Source organism: Orycteropus afer, unplaced genomic scaffold (assembly GCF_000298275.1).
Source record: "Orycteropus afer afer isolate SDZICR_OR568_19922 unplaced genomic scaffold, OryAfe1.0 scaffold00057, whole genome shotgun sequence".
NCBI classification, from domain to species: Eukaryota; Metazoa; Chordata; class Mammalia; order Tubulidentata; family Orycteropodidae; genus Orycteropus; species Orycteropus afer.
The window spans coordinates 1821706-1840398 of record NW_006921644.1 but is presented as its reverse complement, the minus strand read 5'-3'; the positions used below and the strand labels follow the sequence as shown (position 1 = coordinate 1840398).

Sequence of the window (18693 nt, the reverse complement as noted above, 5' to 3'; positions counted from 1 at the left end):
TCTCGTATCACCCCCACCTGGGTCCCTGTGGTTGACTGTACCTCTGTCTGGCTTCCTGGCTTTTAATCCCCTTTCTCCTGCTCTTCTGGCCTGCTGCTTTGAGTGTCCCTGAGTTGTCCCTAGGGCTGACTGCTCCTCTGTCCAGGTTCCTAGCTTTTATCCCCTTTCTCCTGCTCTTCCAGCCTGCTACTCTGGGCGTCTCTGAGTTGTCTCTCCTCACCTGTAACCCTGGGGCTGACTGCTCTTCTGTCCAGGTTCCTGGCTTTTTTCCCCTTTCTCCTGCTCTTCCGGTCTGCTACTCTGGGCGGGCCTGAGTTTCCTCACCTCACCTAATCCCTTCAGCTGATTGCTCTTCTCTCTGGCTTCCTGGCTTTTAATCCCCTTTCTCCTGCTCTTCTGGACTGCTATTCTGGGCATCCCTGAGTTTTCTCTCCTCACCTGTAACCCTGGGGCATTTTGTGCAGGGAAGGCATATCCATATCCAGAGAAGTGTCTATCCTAGTAAGAACAAAATGCTGCCCTTTCCATGATGGAAATGGTCCAATATAATCAATCCTCCATTAGGTTGCTGGCTTATGGCCCCTAGGAACGGTGCATACCAGGGAATCAGTGCCAGTCTCTGCTGCTGGCAGATTGGCACTCAATAGTGGCTGTAGCCATGTTGGCCTTGGTGAGTGAAAGTCCATGTTGCTGATCCCTTGCATAACCTCCATCCCTGCCACCATGGCCACTTTGTTCATGAGACCATTGGGCAATGACAGGAGTTGCTGGGGAAAGAGGCTGACTGGTACCCACAGGACACATGATCTTATCCACTTGATTGTTAAAATCCTTCTCTACCAAAGTTACCTTTTGGTGAGTATTCGCAACAAATATCTTCCCTTCTTTGGCCCATTTAGAGAGGGGTGTCCACATGCCTCTTCCTTGTCACCAATTTTCCAATCATGTTCTTTCCAAGTCCCTGACCATCTAGCCAAACAGCAATCGCACATCTGGCCATGTCTCCTTCCAAGCAAAATGAACAACCAGGTGTACTGGGATGATTTCCCTTCACCACTGTCCTTCAGGGAAGTCCAAGAAAGGGGCTGCAGTGCTGCCACTGTCTACTTCTGAGTGGTTTCTGTATAACATACAGAACCATCTGTGAAAAAGCACAAATTTTCTCCTCCTCAGTCAACTGATTATAAGAAACTCCCCAGGAGGCCTAAGGTGCAGACTGGGAAAAGGAAAGTAATGTGATAGGAATGGGGATCATGGGCATTTGGGCCAATTCCTCATGTAACTTACTTTGCCTTCAGGCCTTGCTTGAGCCTTACTTTATATATACCACTTCCATTTAATGACAGAGTGTTGCTATGCACATTCAACTTTATGTTTCTGTGAGTCAGAAAACACACAGTTCATAATGGGCAACTCAGGCCATTTTGTGACTTGGTGGCACTTACTTAAGCCTTCAGTCTCTACCAAGGCCCAATAACAAGCCAAAAGCTGTTTCTCAAAAAGAGAGTAGTTATCTTCAGAAGATGGCAGAGCTTTGCTCCCAAATCCTAAGGATCTGCACTTTGATTCACCAATAGGGACTTTCTAAAGACTCCAAACAACATCTCTCTCTGCCACTGCGACTTCAAAAACCATTTGATCAGCTAGATCATATGGCCCAAGTATCAGAGCAGCTTGTACAGCAGTCTGACCTGTTGTAGAGCCTTCTCTTGTACTGGGACTCTCAAAACTAGTAGCTTTTCAAGTCATTTGATAAACAGGCCAGAGAAGCACACCCAAATGAGGGAAATGTTGCCTCCAAAATCCAAAAAGGCCCACCAGGTGTTATGCATCCTTTTTTAGTTGTGGGAGGGGCCAGATGTAACAATTTATCTTTCACTATAGTAGGAATATCTCGACATGCCTCACACCACTGCACTCTAGAAATATCACTGGGGTGGAAGGTGCCTGAATTTTTGTCAGGTTCATTTCCTACCCTCTACCTCACAAATGTCTTACCAATTAGTCTAGAGTAATTGATACTTCTTTGTCAGGTACATCCACTGAGCATAATGTCATCAATGTAATGGACCAAGGTGACATCTTGTGGAAGATAAAGGTGATCAGATTAAATTATGACATGTGGCTAGAGATCTAATATACTTCTGAGGTAGGACAGTGAGGGTGTATTGTTGGCCTTGTCAGCTGAAGGCGCACTGCTTCTGGCATTCTTTCAGAACTGGAATGGAAGAAAAGGCATTGGCCTGATCAGTAGCTACAAACCAGGTACCAGGAGATGTATTAATTTACTCAAGCAATGAAATCACATCTGGAAAAGTAGCTGAAATTGGAGTCACCACCTAGTTAAGTTTATGATAATCTGTTGCCAATCTCCAAGATCCATCTTTTTTTTTTTTTTAATACAAGCCAAATAGGCAAGTTGAATGAGGATGCATGGGGAATCACCATCCCTGCCTCCTTCAAGTCCTTAATAGTGAAAATAATCTTTGCAACCCCTCCAGAATGTGGGATTGCTTTTGGTTTGGGCAGTTCCAATGGGTTCCACTTGGCTCTTCCTATTATGATAGCCCTTACTCCACATGCTAGGTTCCAGTATAGAGGTTCTGCCAGTTGCTGAGTTTGTCTATTCCAGTTATGCATTCTAGAACTGGGAAAATCACTGTAGAATGAGTAACCACTGTGAGATACATCTGAGCCATGACTCCATTAATACTCCATACTCCCCTACTCTTGACTGGTGAGCTATAGCAATGCTACGGGTCTCCTGGAATTACTGTCAGTTCAGAGCTGTATCCAGTAATCCCTGAGAATTCTGAGTATTTCCTTTTCTCCAATGAACAGTCACTCTCATAAAAGGCTATGGATCTCTTTGGGGAACACTGGGAGGAAGATTACCATGATACATTTTTGACAGTGTAGTGGGATTCCTACAAAAGTGGACTTGGCCTCCCCTTCATTCAAGGGGTTGTGGGTCTTTAAAATGGCTCACACATCTGGGAATTGATTTAGGGCCCATGACTCTTTATTCTGGTGATTCAAGTTAGACTCCTGTTCTCTTGGCCAAGAATTCTTCTGATTGTACCAAAACCCCAAACACCAAACCCATTACTGTTGAGTCATTTCTGACCCATTGCATTCCTAGAGGACAGAGTAGAACTATGTCATAGGCTTTTCAAAGATGTAAATCTTTACAGAAGTGGACTGCCACATCTTTCTCCCATGGACCAGATGATGGGTTCAAACTGCTGATCCTTTTAATTAGCAAGCAAGCACTTAAACCACTATGCCATCAGGGCTCCTTTCTGCTTATACAGATCAAGTAAATATTTAGTAGATTTCCCTATTTCACTCCTAGGGACACTATGACTAAATAGCCTACACTTTAAGTCCATTCCAGGCAGACTATTCTGATTACTGCTTTGACTCTGCTGTCCATTACGGTAACCAAGCCCACTTTGTCTTTGCCAATGAAGTTCACCATATGGCCCATACCATCCCAGGGCCATTCAGCCCCATTAATTGGGTGTCTTAATTCAGTTAGGGCAGTTCCAACCATTAAATCTGGCTTATATAAAATAGCAATCACAGCAGTCTTCAAGGCTCCCTTCACAAATTTGTTCCTCACCATATGGTAAAAGGTGTGACCTCTGGGCATTCCATGATTGGGTCTGTGGGTTCAACCTGATAAATCTACTCTTAACATGACAATTTCCCTAAGCCTTTGGATACCTTCTTCTACAGTGTATCAAGATAGGTCTAGCATTTCAAGTTGATTTAGTGTAGGCCACCGCTTAATCCATGCTTCAGTGAACCAACCAAATAAACTATTAGATCCTTTTGTAATCTGTCAAGCTGAAACATCGAATGAAGAATCTGTGCTTAGTGACCCCATATCAATAAACTCAGACAGATCCAACTCTGTGTTCCTTGTACCATCTGACTTACTGGCAACTCTTACTTGCCCTGTAATGTTAAGTAAATTTGCCCTTACTTTGAAACAGACTATGCCAATCTCTGCTTACAACCCATTCTTCATCACTCTCACCTCAGTTGTTGCATGTGCAGCTTTTAAATCACTGAAAAGGCTTCAAGCCTTTTCTTGCACTAACCAAAAAACCAAACTCACTGCTGTTGAGTTGATTCGACTCAGAGTGACCCCTCCTTGGGATTCCCAGGTGGCATCTCTACAGAAGTAGATTGCCCAGTCTTTCTTCCAAGGAGTGGCTGGTGGGTTTGAACCGCAAGCCTTCTGGTTAGCAGTCAGATGCCTGAGGCACTATGCTACCAGAGCTCTTAAGGCTAAAGAAGAACCATAGGCACCTGTTCCAACTTACCTACGAATTAGACTTAAAGATACACTTAGGAATGAATCTCGTTTGTAACCCGAGGACTGTCTGCCCTCTTATATGCAACTGTGGCCTTTTGGGTTTGTCACGGAAGAAATGGATGGGTTCCTGAGGTCATATAAACACAGCAACAATAAGTCCATGTGTTTGGAATTCTCAGCACGTATCCATTGAAAGTTGAGTATCCAAAGGGTCAGAACTCTGAAGCTAAATTTTCCTTAAGTCTAATTATATCTTAGCCTGTGAGGACAGTGATGTTTGGAAAGGGGCTTGTGTGACAACGTCACTAATACATGAGAGCACTGAGCGGGTGGCTGTGAAGGAGGACACACACAAGGCACTGAGATCAGCTTTACCTGCCCTTCACTCCAGGTTTCACCAGCCACCTGCCAGCTGTCTTGATCATTGTTCTGCTGCTTCTGGCTAGAAACTCTAGAGTTTTGTTGAGGAGCACTGCAAATGAAATAATGATACCACTGCCATCAAATCGATTCTGACTCACCGTGACCCTATAGGGCAGAGAACTACCACAGAGGATTTCCAAGGCTATAAATCTTTAAGGTCAGTCACCACTTGTCTGTCAGTTGGTCATACTGTGGTGGCTTGCATGTTGCTGTGATGCTGGAAGCTATGCCACCAGTATTTCAACTACCAGCAGGGTATTTGGACCATATGATGAAGAACACAGGATCAGGATTGGAGGACCAGTCATTAAGAACCTGTGATATGCAGAGGACACAGCCTTCCTTGCTGAAGTGAAGATGACTTGAAGTCCTCACTGATGAAGATCAAAGACTCCAGGCGTCAGCATGGATTACACCTCACCATAAAGAAAATGAAAAGCCTCACAACTGGACCAATAAGCAACATCATGGTAAACAGAGAAAAGACTGAAGTTGTAAAGGATTTCATTTTACTTGGATCCCCAACTAACGCTTATGGAAGCAGCAGTCAAGAAATCAAGTGACATTACATCGACAGATCTGCTGCGCAAGACCTCTTTATGGTGTTTAAGAGCAAAGACGGCACTTTGAAGATTAAGGTGCACCTGACCCAAGCCATGGTATTTGCAGTAGTCTCATATGCATGTGAGTGCTGGACAATGAATAAGGAAGACTGCAGAAAAATCGATGCATTTGAACTGTGTTGCTGGGGAAGAATATTAAATATACCATGGATTGCTAGAAGAATGAACAAATCTGTCTTGGAGGAGGTTCAACCAGAATGCTCTTTAGAAGTAAGAATGGCCAGTCTTTGTCTCTTGTACTTTGCTCACATTGTCAGAAGGGACCAGTCCCTGGAGAAGGAAATCATGCTCGGTAAAGTAGAGGGTCAGCAAAAAAGAGGAAGACCCTCAAGGAGGTGGATTGACACAGTGGGTCCAGCAAGTGGCTCAAGCACAGCAATGATTGTGGGGCTGGCACAGGACCAGGCAGTGTTTCATTCTGTTGTACACAGAGTTGCTATGAGTCAGAGCACCTAACAAAAACTCCTACTATGACAACAAATGTTTATAAAAGAAGACTGCCTCATCTTTCTTCCATGGAGCAGCTGGTGGTTTGAAACACCGACCTTTTGGTTAGCAGGCAAGTGCCTCAACCACTGAAAAAAACGACCAATACTGTATGATCCCACTTATCAGAAATATCTAGAATAGCAAATGTATAAAAACAACAGTACATTCGTGGTTATGAGGGACTGCAGCTAGAGGAAAATGGGGAGCTTTTTTTTAAAAAAAAAAAAAAAAAACAGATAAACTTAGGCTTTTAGTTTATTATCAATAAAAAATGAGCCTATTTATTTCAACTATACAAAAAGGGGGGGGGGGCTGACAGTTAATGAGCTAAGAGCCTAGTTGAAGAACTTAGGAGAACAGAAAAAAAAAAAAAAAAAAAAAATTGAAATCCATTTCAACAGTCATGAAAAGGAAAAACCAAACCTAACCATGGGCTTTGTATTCAGAAGGACCCGAGTTCTCTGACAGCTCATGCTCTTAATATCTGCATGACCTGGGGCACGTTACTTAACTTCTCTATATCTGTTGGTTCTGTTAAAATGGGGATATAGCAGTATCTACCTCACAGACAGGTCTTAGGGGTGCATTGATTAAGTGCTTGGCTGCTAACCAAAAGGTCAGTGGTTCAAACTCACCAGCCACTCAGCAGGAGAAAGATGAGGCAGTCTGCTTCTGTAAAGTTTGACAGCCTTGGAAACCCCATGGAGCAGTTCTACTCTGTCCTGTCGGGTCACTATGACTCAGATTCAACTCAACCACAAAAGGTTTCCTCATAGACAATGTATGGAAATTAAAATATTCAATCTCTTTTGGTTCTTATTATCCCCTTGTGAGCTGATATTTTTATTCAGATAATATTAATAAATGAATGTTATTTTGGAGGCTGAATTCAACCTTTCTACTATTTGTGATAAAAGAGCATTTCTTTGACTCGGTCATGATTGAGTGTAAAGAAAAAAGATCAAATGAGGCTTTTGCAGACACAGGCCTACCTTGGAAGAAGTGTGTGTTTTTCAGATTTTTTTTTTTTCTTTTTTCATCCTGGGGCATATTGCTGACACATGAGGACTTCAGTCCCTGGCCGTGTGCACCCCAGGTTTCAGGTGAGAAGGAGGTGGGGTTCCTGCTGGATGAGTTGTCTCAGGCATCTTGGACATTCAGGAAGGCCAGGGCTATTTCCCAGGGTCAGCAGTTGGAGCCTGGGTCATAATCATTTCAAGGAGTCTCAGGGCCATACCTCTCCTGCTAATGCAGAGATGCAGTCGATCCTCCTCCCTTCATTATTCATGAAGGACACGAGAGCCACTTTGCTCTCTTTAAATTTTCAGAGGTTCCATTTCCTGTCTCTGTGAGTCCCTGGGACCGGAAGATCTTGCTCTGGTGAACTCTCCCTTCTCCTGGGGTATGAGGTCAGACAGGCAGAAGAAAAGAGGGAGGTGCAGGTGTTTCTGAGGCCACTGTTGCAGTGTAGTGCAGAAGCTCGAGGTTGGGAGTTCCTAGTCCCGGATTTAGGGGCTCAAGTTTGATCCCTGCTACTCTGGTGGCATAGTGGTTAATGCACTCAGCTGTTGACCAGAAGGTTGGTGTTTGGAACCCACCAGTCACTCTGCAGGAGAAAGATGAGGCAGTCTGCTTCTGTAAAGATTAACAGCCCCATAAACCCTATAGGGCAGTTCTACTCTGTCCTACAGCATTGCTATGAGTCATAATCAACTCCACGGCAACGAGTGTGGTTGGTTCTTTTTGTTTGTTTTGATGGTGTTTTCAATGCAATATACTCTCATAGGTAACTTCTGAGGGTGGTGCAGGACCAGGCTGTGTTTTGTTCTGTTGTATAAAGGGTCACTATGAGTGGGAACTGACTGGACGACACCTAACAACAATAAGTGATTTTGCAGATGATGCCCAAATCCTACACACCAGGGGTTTCTACTCACTGGATCCTTTCATGCTTTAATGCTAACATGCCATAAGGTTAACTAGTCATTTGGGGAGGATCACTAGCATACAGGTCTGGGTCTGAGCTGGGGGAGCCTCTCGATGCCCTCTGTGCACATTCCTCCCTCCTGAGGCCTCTCCTGTTCAGTGACTTGAATGACAATGGAAATGCCCTATACATAATGAATAGAATTGAATAACTGAGTGGTAGCCATGTAACTCTGTCTGAAAAGTACACTTGCTTTCCTTTCCAAGATCCGTGGCCCACCTTAGGCTGCAGCAACTGGAGCAACTGCCCTCAGCTGCGTCTCTTCCTCACATGTCTTAGTTGGAGGCATGTAGAGGAAACTGCTCTGTCCCATTGGAGGCTCAGAGATACTTCATCCAACCCTTCCTGTGATTTGCTATTTGAGCCAGACTGGAAGAAAGACAAGGACCTGTGGTAGCACAGTGCCTAAGGCATCTGACTGCTAACCAGAAGGTTGGTGGTTCAAATCAGCCACTCCGTGGAAGGAAGAAGGAAGACTGGGCAATCTACTTCCATAAAGATTTACCACCTCCGAAACACACTGGGGGTTGTTTTGAGTCGGAATCGACTCGATGGCAGTGGGTTTGGTTTTGGTTTTTGGAGGAAGGATCAGCCGCCTTCCAGTTGCCTCTAGGGAGCACTGGTGCCCAATGGTTAAGCACTTGGCTGTTAACTGAAAGGCTGGCAGTTCAAACCAACAAGCCACTCTGAGGGACAAAGATACAGCAGTTCACCTCCAAAGAAATTACAGCCTTGGAAACACTATGGAGCGATTCTACTCTGTCTTAGCGGGTCACTGTGAATCGAATCACTTCAGTGGCAGTGGGTTCAGTTGCGTCCAAATAGTTCCCTCAATAGGGAAAATTAAGGAGGTAAGGGCATGGAGAAACTAAAATCTCTTACCTGAATATGAATACCTTGGTTGAAGCTGTGTCTCTCTCTCAGTCTGTCTCTCCCCCACCCCTGCCCCACCTTGCTCTCACTGTCTTAACTCTTGATTTTAGAATAATTTTAGATTTACAGAAAAGTTAAACAAATAAGTTAAAAACTTCTCATATTCCCTTTGGCCAGATTCCCTTAATATTACCACGGCACAGTGATCAAAACCCTGGAATTAATACTGCTACCACACTATTAACAAAACAGTCTACTAGAGTCTAATTTCTTCTGTTTTTCCACTCATGTCCTTTTGCTAGTCCAAGATCCAACCCAAGCCATTCTATTGCATTTAGTCATATCTCCTGAGTCTCCTCAAATCTGTGATAGCTTCTCAAACTTTCTTTTTTTCCCAAACCTTTGACAATTTTAAGGAGCACTGGTTGGGTATTCTGTAGAATGCCCCTCAATTTTGGTTTGTAGGATGTCTTTTCATGATGAAACTGAGGTCATGGTTTGGGGGACTACCACCAAGATGAAATACCCTTCTTACTCCATCCAGTCTGGAGGGACAATAAATATATAGACATAGTCTCCTTTTTACATCAAATATTTGACCAGAAGTAACACAACCAGCATTTCCTCAGCGCAGTCACCAGAGGAGGGCATCATGTTTGATGACACATAGGACCAACAAGGGCATGGCAGGCTTGGTGAGATGGGAGATGGATTGGCACATTTGCCACAAATGGCTTAGACATGCTGGTGATCATAAAGATGACACAGGACTAGATAACACCCTGTTCTGTTGTACACAAGGTCACCAGGAGTCAAAGTCAACTCAGTAGCAGCTAACCACAACAGTGGACCCAGCAGTGCTGTGCCTGGCTGTACGGAATATCTGTCTATTCTCATCATTCACAGAGCACCTACTACATACCAGGTATTGTGCTACCTTTGCTATCTCACTTAATCCTCCCTGAAGGTAGCCATTATTATTCCCATTTCACAAGGTTAAGTTTCCTGCTCAAAGTCACCAAGGTATAAAATGGGAGGACTGAAGGTTGAGTCCAGGTCTGCCCATCCCTCTGCTACACCACCCTGCCTTCAGCAGATATCAGCCCTGCTCACGAAATGTCACCAAAGTACAAAGCCATGACCAACAGAATACTAGCTTTAGGATTCGCTTACTGCTTCTATGAAAGGACTAAGGCTACCCAGACAAGGCAGTACGGGATGGCTTCTTAGAGGGGTGACATCTGAATTAGGAGAGAACACCATTCTGGAAAAAAAGAAACAGCAGATAAAAAGACACAGAGGTTCAAAGAGTTTGGGTTTGCTCTGAAAACACCGAGAGGTTCAGTATGGCTGGAATGGATCCTGAACTTGCCTTCTCTTCCCAGAGGCATTTTCAGAAGAGGTCTATCCAAGAGGCATGCCTTGTCTATTTGGTACCAGGCTGGATGGTAGAGCAGCAAGAGCATAAAACCCAACGTGAGGAATCCCAGGTGGATTCTAGGTTCTCTCAACATCCTGGATTGTGGAGTGGAAGAATAACAGGTTTGGGAATTAGGCAGATTATGTTAAGAGTCCTAGTTCTGCCACTTGCTGCATGTGTTTTCTTCAGGGCCTTCCATGGTGAAAGGTGAGGGAGGGAGGCAGGACAGGGAAAGTGGCTGTATTAGTTCTGTCTTACTGCTGTAACGAACTACCATGAACGTAGTGGCCTGAAACAACGAGGTTTATCATCTCTTGAAGGGCAGAATTCCAAAATGGGCTTTATTGGTCTAAAAGCAAGGTGTTGGCAGGGCTGCATTCCTTCTGAAGTGTCTAGGGGAGAACCCATTTCTTTGCCTTTTCAAGCTGGCTAGAGGCCTCCCACATTCCTTGGCTCATGGCCTCTTCCTCCATCTCCAAAGCCAGCAGGACATTTTCAAATCTCTCTCAGATTCTTCTGACTCATTCATCTTTAAGAACCTTTGTGATGACATTGACCCACCTAGGTAATCCAGGATCATCTCTCCATCTCAAGGTCCTTGACTCAGTCACAGCTGTGAAATCCCTTTTGCCATGCAAGGTAACATACTTTGGGGGCCATTATTCTACCAACCACAGCAGCTATGTGGTCAGTGGTTCCACTTATCAGGTCTGTCCAACAGTGGTGGGGAGCACCAGGGTATCACAGATAATGCACAGGAACATATCCACCAAGGGGCTCCCCCTACCATGAAAGGAGTGGTAGGTAGACATCTTGGGAGAAGCCTGGTCTGCCTGGGGGAAACCTACTGGTATTCCCTCTGTGGAATGTTCTGGGTTCTCTTTAGGACTCTCAGTTTCTGTAGATAATGTCATTGAGTATACACATACATGGAGCTGCACTTGGCCACAGGTTAACCTTGAACTCAGTGCTGCACAGCACTTACCAAATCTTGGTTGAGAGAAGCTTTCCCGGGAGATTCAGCCACCCAAGAGAACATCCTGTTGCTATTGGACTACAGGAAGGTCATCATGAGAAAAAGCTTCATGAAAACAATTGCATTTACTCTAACAGTTTAGTTGAGGATGTTCATTATATTTCAGCATACATTCTTTATAGGGAACCCCAGACACACAGTCTTCTGGTTTCAGAACTAATGCTAGTTATGCTTTTCCTAATAACAGGTGTGTTTCTATCAAATGCACACAAGCTCACAGCTGATCATTGTTACCAATTTGTACTCACTATTACCCAAACCCACTGCCATTGAGTCGATTTCATCTCATAGTAACATGTAGGACAGAGCAGAATTGCCCCACAGGGCTTCCAAGGCTGTAAATCACTACAGAAGCAGACTGCCTCATCTTTCTCCCATAGAACATTTGGTGGATTTGAACCACTGACCTGTAGGTTAACAGCCAAATGCCTTAACTACTTGTTTTGGTTACCTCTGTGCTGCTTTAAAGAAAATATCACCAATGGGATGGCTTAAACAAACAGGAGTTTATTCTCTTAACAGTTTGGAGGCTTTAAGTCTGAGTTCAAAGTGCCAGGCTCTAGGGGCTGGGTGAAAGCCCCTCAACCTTGGGCTTCAGCTCTGCCTCCTGCTCTTGGCTCACTGAAGCTAGAGGCTTTTCTTCACTCTGACAGCTGCTGGCTGCTGAGGCTGAGAAGCCCAAGGTTGACAAGAAAAAAGGCACAGTCTCGATGTTACCAAACCATATGGCGGGCCATTGATTCAAGTCTATTAAAGGTCCCAAGGTTGGCAGAGCATGGCAGGCTACATGGCTACATACAGGGTGCAAGTGTGCCATAAGCTAGAGACCATTCCCAAACCTGCTGCTTATATACAGAAAGCAGACTACATCCTTAAAGCAGCTACTCAGCTGCTTGTGGTAGATCCCACCATGAAGTTGATTGCCAGTCTCATCATGGGGAATAACTACCACCAGCTGCCCAGCCACTCAGCCAGGCCCAGCCAAGTTAACACACAAACTTAATGATCACACCACTGTACCACCAAAGCTCATGTGCTCACTACTAGGAATATAAATGATCAGAAGGGACAGTCCCTGGAGAAGGACATGATGCTTGGGAAGGCAGAGGGTCAGTGAAAGGGGAAGACCCTCAGTGGGATGGGTTGACACCGTGGCTGCAATGACAGGCTTGAGCATAACAAGGACTGTAAGAATAGCACAGGACAGGAGAGTGCTGCATTTGTTATCCACGAAGTGCCATGAGTCAGAACTGACTTGACGGCACCTAGCAACAATAACCATCAGTAAGCTCAGAGCCAAAACTGTTGTCTACCAAAGCTCCAGGACCTCATAGCTGCATTATGGGCATTGCCTTATTGTCCTGTCCTTAGTGCCCCTTTCTACCAGTTCCTTCACCTGTCTTACATTTTTCCTTTCAGTTGTACTGCACGTGTACCTAATCTCAGCAGAAGAAAGGCAAAAACCTTTGGTATTCCCATATTTCTTCTCTTTTGTGAGACATCCTTGATACAGTCCTCTTTGTTCCAGGAACAAGCTTGAGTGAAAAAAAAAAAAAATACAAAGAAATGAACAGAAACATGATCAATGCTGATGTTTAAACAGTGACTTTGGGGAAAACTGAGTCCAGCCCTACTGTAAAAACTGGAGCTTGTATCGATGATAAGAAAGCAAGTCTAATGCTTTGTATTCTGAGCACACTAAGATCGTAAATGCCAGCATTCTAAATGGCTTGCTTGCTGTTAACATATTCACTGGAAGAGAAATTCTTCTTTTTTTTTTTTTTTTCCTGAGGGATGCTTAGCTTTTATTATGTATTCACTCATGGTCAAAAGACATCAGCAAATTTACTAAAGTGATTGAAGACATTTCTCTTAAGGCATTTTCTAACATTCCCTATCTTTGCCTTCACTCTTTTGTAAGTGAGACTGTCTTCTCAGAAAGGAAAAATAGAAATGCACTTTACACTCTGTAGGGTAGGTATAGTTGCAGATGTCCAACATTTAAAAAAAAAAAAATGCTGGCAAAATCTCTAATGAAAATATCTTTGAGATAGACCCAACCATCAAACCACAGAATTACCAACTCTGAGAACAATTCAAGCTCTACTAGATGGTATGTCAAAATCTTCTCTTATTAATCTCTATAGATCCAGAGTCCATTTACTGAGTTAATGAACAATAACCAGTTATGAGTTTCCATTGAGTTGACTCCGATTCATGGCAACCTCATGTGTGTCAGAGTAGAACTGTGGTCCCTAGGGTTTTCAATGGATGATTTTTTGGAAATAGATGACCAGGCCTTTTTTCTAAGGTACGTCTGGGTGATTTGAACTGCCAGCCTTCCAGGTAGGAGCCAAATGCTTAACTGTGCCACTCAGGGGCTCCTGATGAACAATACACGCCACTGTCTGAAAGACCAGAGTTCCATTCAAGGCCCAGTGGACCTCGAGTGGCACAAAGTGCTTGCCATGTGGCAGGCATGCAACATATACTGAAAGACTAGCACTGAGATTCTTTAAACCCATGGAAAGAATTTCTGCCACCCCTAAACTCCAGAGCAGCAATTTTTACCACCATTGTTTTCCTCCTTGACGACACACCTGACAGATGACATTCCCCATATGCATTCACTCTCATGGGAGTACTTGGGTTTATGTAATTACCAGGGTGCTAGTCCACTCTCCAACCACCTATCTCCCACCCAAGAAAATACAGCAGAACACAAATGAATAAGAGTGTCGTTAATATAGGAACATTCTTGAATCTCATGCCATTTATTGAAAAAGTAAATCATTCACCATTTTGGCACTTCAAATATTATTAGGAGCACAGGACTTGTAAGGCATCTCAGAAGGACTGGCACAACAGACTATCAAGTGGGTCATATGAAAGGTGGTTTTGAAAGAGTGAAAAAAGGCTATGCATCATTTTTCTACCTTAATTCAATGTAAAGATAGTGCCCTGCTCACTTGCCACCATCTTAAGGATGTCCAGAATATTACTGAAAATATACAGTGGTCTGGACACTATGGATAGAGACATCAAAACTGAGAATGCTTCCCAATAGAAACCATCTCTGAGACCCACTCAGTCCTCACACACCATCTTGGAGACCTTCTCAAACTCTGGAGAAACTATCGCTGAGGGTCAGTAACACCAACTCTGTCACCTCTGTGTGCTGTGCCAAAGGTATACACTCCACCACGATCACCAAGAGATCGCCCTTACTACTGGACATGGTTCACATCCAAATCACACTGTCAACTCCACACCCAATAGGGTTTCCACTTTCCCGACCAGAAAGAAGAGGAGTCAGAAGAAGACCACTTACCACACCACCACCCGCTGAGTGCACAAGCACAGACATTCCTTCCTGGAGGTTGGCCACTTCAAAGAGCATCATGTAGGCTGTGACGAAGTTCATGGGGAACGCAGCGGCCTCAGAGAAGCTCATGTCGTCTGGGATCTTGTAGACAAACTCCACTGGCGTGCAGACCACCTCTGCCCAGGCGTTGTAGTTGACAAAGGCCATGACACGATCACCAATCTGGGCATGGGGAAGCACAGGGTTAGTGAACAGTACTAGCTCAGGGCAGAGGCTCACAGAGGGACTGAAAATGTCAGGAGCTGTCCATGGTACAAGGCATCATTGTTTCTCCTAACTCAGATGCTGATGACCCCTATCCAAATTCCCTCAGCATTTCACAGATATTTTTTAATACCTTAGTGAAATAAATGACTTTTTTTTACACATTTGCAGTTAAAAACAACAACAAAAGCAAATAAAAACTGCTGCTGAAGTTTCACAAATTCACAGTTGATTTCAGGAACAGTTGACAGCTCTGTATTCTCTGCCTGTCCATCTTCATCATGACTTCTTTCTCCCCAAAACCAGAGAAGCTGGTTCTCTTCCTGAGATGCTGGACATAATTAAGGTGGTGGCAAGAGGGCTGGAAATATCAGTACATCCAATTAAGATAGAGACACAGTGCATAGCTGCTTCTGCTCTCTTCAAACCACCTTTCACCTGACCATCTTGTGATCTTCCTTAAGGCCTTCTCAGAGATTTCAGCCCCCACAGCCTAGGATGAGGGACTTACATCCTTGCTGGAGAATGGATTTCTTTCTCACAAGAGGTTTTTCTATATGCACCATTTGATCACAACAAAAAAACTCCCATTTACTGAATGCTAATGTACAAGGAAGACAGGCCTGGTGCTCTGCTCCCAAAGAGCAGCCAGCGAAAAGCCTGTGGAGGCCAACAGTCCGATCCACACCCTTGACGGGGGTGGCACTGGTTCAGGCAGCGTTTCATTCCACTTTGCAGGAGTGACCACGAGCTGACTCACCGGCAGCTAACACAACAATAATGTGCCAGACTCTGAAAGCTTCATTTTACGTCGGTTATTTTATCATCGATACAACACCATTATGGGACAGGTATTGTCCCCATTATATAGATGAAGAACCTGTGGTAAGAAAGGGTAAGTCTCTCCCCTGAGGACAAACATCTAGTAAGTGTCCTCAGGAGCCGGGCTCAAGTCTGTCTGACTCCGATCCCCGCCATGCTTGTTTACTGAACTCCTTCTTAGTCTTGGGTTCTAGGCACTGGATACATGTAATAGTGAATGAGGCTTTTGAAATTTTCACAGGCCCTGGAAATCTCCTATAGTATTTACTGTGAGTGATTGATAGGGCTTAGACTGAAAAGCCATCTGGAAGGGGAAATATTTTAGTAGAGAATGAAGCCTTACACCAAAGTCATGAAGCTGTTATGGTGATGTTGCATACACTGATCCAAAGATAATATACCAAAATCCAAACTAATTGCCATTGAGTCAATTAGACTCATAGTGATCCCCATTGGGTTTCCAAAGCCATAAATCTTTATGGAAGCAGACTGCCTTGAAAGGTAATTTTTTCCCCCTTTTTTTTTTTTTTTTTTGCCTTAAAATTTGAATACTGGTGGGTCTTCTAGCTTAGTATGAAAATAGTATGTAATCAGAGAAATTCGTTTTTTTTTTTTAGTAAGGAGAGGTGGATGGGATCCAGAGATGTTAGAAGAGCCTGGAGATGAGTTCCCTAGGGCCTAGGAGGTTGGCCAGCATGGCTGGCTCTGAGTTTTCTGGGTGAAAGCTGCCACAGCTTCAGTGTGTGGATGGTACAGTATCTCCAGGGACTTGATTGTCAATTTAGCCAGGGCTGATGTGGGGGGAAGACACCAGGCTGACCCTGGCCCCATTCAGATGTGGGTAATGAGTTCAGATGGAGGAGGCAGTTGGGACAGAATTTGCACTGCTCTCAGTGAACCTGGGCACCTCTGCTTGATCTCGGGCATCCCTGCCAAGGAGCTGAATCAGCCTAAGCAGCAAAGACACGTGAACCCACAGGTCAGTACTTTGCCCCATGTGTTTCCCAGGGCTCTCCTGCCAGAAGCAGAAGCAGTGCAGAGCCCGGTTTGCTTGTTCTGAGACAGAAGCCAGCAATTAATCAATGTGAGCATCCGAGAGCTGGGCAAGGAGGACTTCCTGACTGCCCCCTCCATCTCTCCTCCTTGTCCTTGGGAAGCCTGGCATAAACCCAAGTAGGTTTACCCACTTCCTGAGCCGTCTCTGAGCCTGCTGGAGAGGGAGAAGTCCTTGCCTATATTTATCCACGTGGTGCAACTGTGGCTGCAGTTCCCACCTGCCTCCTCTCCCCTCTTGCAAGGCCCAAATGAATCTGGACTCCTCACATCAGTCCTCCACTCAGACTGTGGCACACATGGCGTTGACACGAGTTGGAGATGACTCAACACCAACTGGTAGTCTGACTCCAGACAAAAATCATTAATTGATTACAGCTGGAGCTCAGTGCTGTGAAGTTGGCATTGTTGTCGTTGGTAGGTGTGTTGAGTCAGTTCTGACACACAGAGACTGCCCCATAGGGTTTCCTTGGCTCCAGTCTTTATGGAAGCAGATCACAGGGTCTTTTCCCCACAGAGCTGCTAGGTGAGTTCAAGACGTAAAGGTTATATAAGGGTTACAACAGGGAAACCTACCAGTTCTGGGAATATTAGTTTAACTCTTTAAGCCTCATCATTAAGTTCTGAAATGAGGATAATATTAGTAAAGGTCCTTATGAAGATGAAAAGCCATTTGCCATCCAGTTGACTCTGACTTCTGGTGACCTCGTGTGTCAGAGTAGAACTGTGACTCACAGGGTGTTTAATGGGTGACTTTTTGGAAGCAGGTCACCAGGCCTTTCTTCCAAGGCACCTCTGGGTGGACTCGAACCTTAACTGAGCAAGTTAAGCATCTGCACCACTCAGGGAAGGTTAAAGGACACAATATGCAGCCAAAACACTTAACACAGTGCATGGAAAATGGAAAAAGAATAAACACCAGCCTTAACAAGGACAGACTGGCTCATGAAGTTCACAGTCTATTGATCAACAGCTAAATGCTGACTCATAAAGCAGAGTAAGTAACTATCTAAAAGAAAACAGAGAGGAGGGGCTGTCCTGCTGGTGTTGTGTGTCCCCGATCCCTGAAAGGCCTGAAAACTAAGGAGTAGATTTTGGGAATGGCATCTCAGAGGCAGCATTTAGACCACAGGATAGCCAAGGTTAAACATGGATATTCTCCTTTTCACAGACTTATAGAAAAACCCAAAGATGCAGACTCGAGGCCATGGAGTAGCTGATGGCCTCTAGCATTGACACAGAGTGCAATGTAAAGAGTATTTCAACCACCAGGACAGTGATGGCCACAGCCATCACAGCAGAGCTGAACTTGAACTCGGCTCCATCATTGCAACTGCACTACCAAAATGGCAAAAGTGGGTAAGCCCCTGGCTCAGCCTCAGCCTCTCAGCCTGGGTCTGGAGGCAGGTATCTCTTCTTTTCTCTCTGATATCCAAGTCACCTCATTATTTGAAACTGCTAAGAAAGAGTCCTGGGCAACGGAGCACAAATTATTCCTTTACTGCTAGGCTTTTGGCAACAACTTTCCAAGTCTCCCTTGCAATCAATCAAACCAAGAGAGCTTACTCCACATGCCGCCATGTGCAATCCCATCTCTAAAATGATGGAAAATCTTAAGGCACAGTTGTAGAGGGGAAGTGAGCCTTGGTATTGTCCCAGGTCACATCCTGACTGGACACTTGTATGTGGCTTCTTTTATTTGTTTGTGCAGTGGAAAGTCATTGGAGGGGAGGCAGCTGAGGAACAGTCTGATCATAAGTAAGCCAGTGCTAACCAGCAGATGACAGATCATATTTAAAGGAAAATATACAAAATCAAGGCAGCCCTGGTGGTACAGTGGTTAAGCACTAGGCTGGTAACTGAAAGGTCAGCATTTCAAACCCACCAGCCACTCTGTAGGAGAAAGTTGTGGCATTCTGTTTCCATAAAGATCACAGCCTTAGAAACCCAAGAGGGCAGTTCTACTCTGTCCTATAGAGTTGGTGTGAGTCAGAATGGACTGATGGCACCTACCACCACCAACAGCATTCATAATCAAGCATAGTAAGGTC

General features: G+C 44.6%; 1 protein-coding gene across 1 annotated transcript in view; it reads right to left on the bottom strand.

Moving 5' to 3' along the window:
* Nucleotides 1-18693, bottom strand: part of VAT1L (vesicle amine transport 1 like) — a 189099-nt gene that overhangs the window by 134729 nt on the left and 35677 nt on the right. The window contains exon 3 of the mRNA XM_007939109.2: nucleotides 14510-14725. Coding sequence (XP_007937300.1) covers nucleotides 14510-14725 — 216 coding nt within the window. The remainder of the gene's footprint in view (nucleotides 1-14509; nucleotides 14726-18693) is intronic.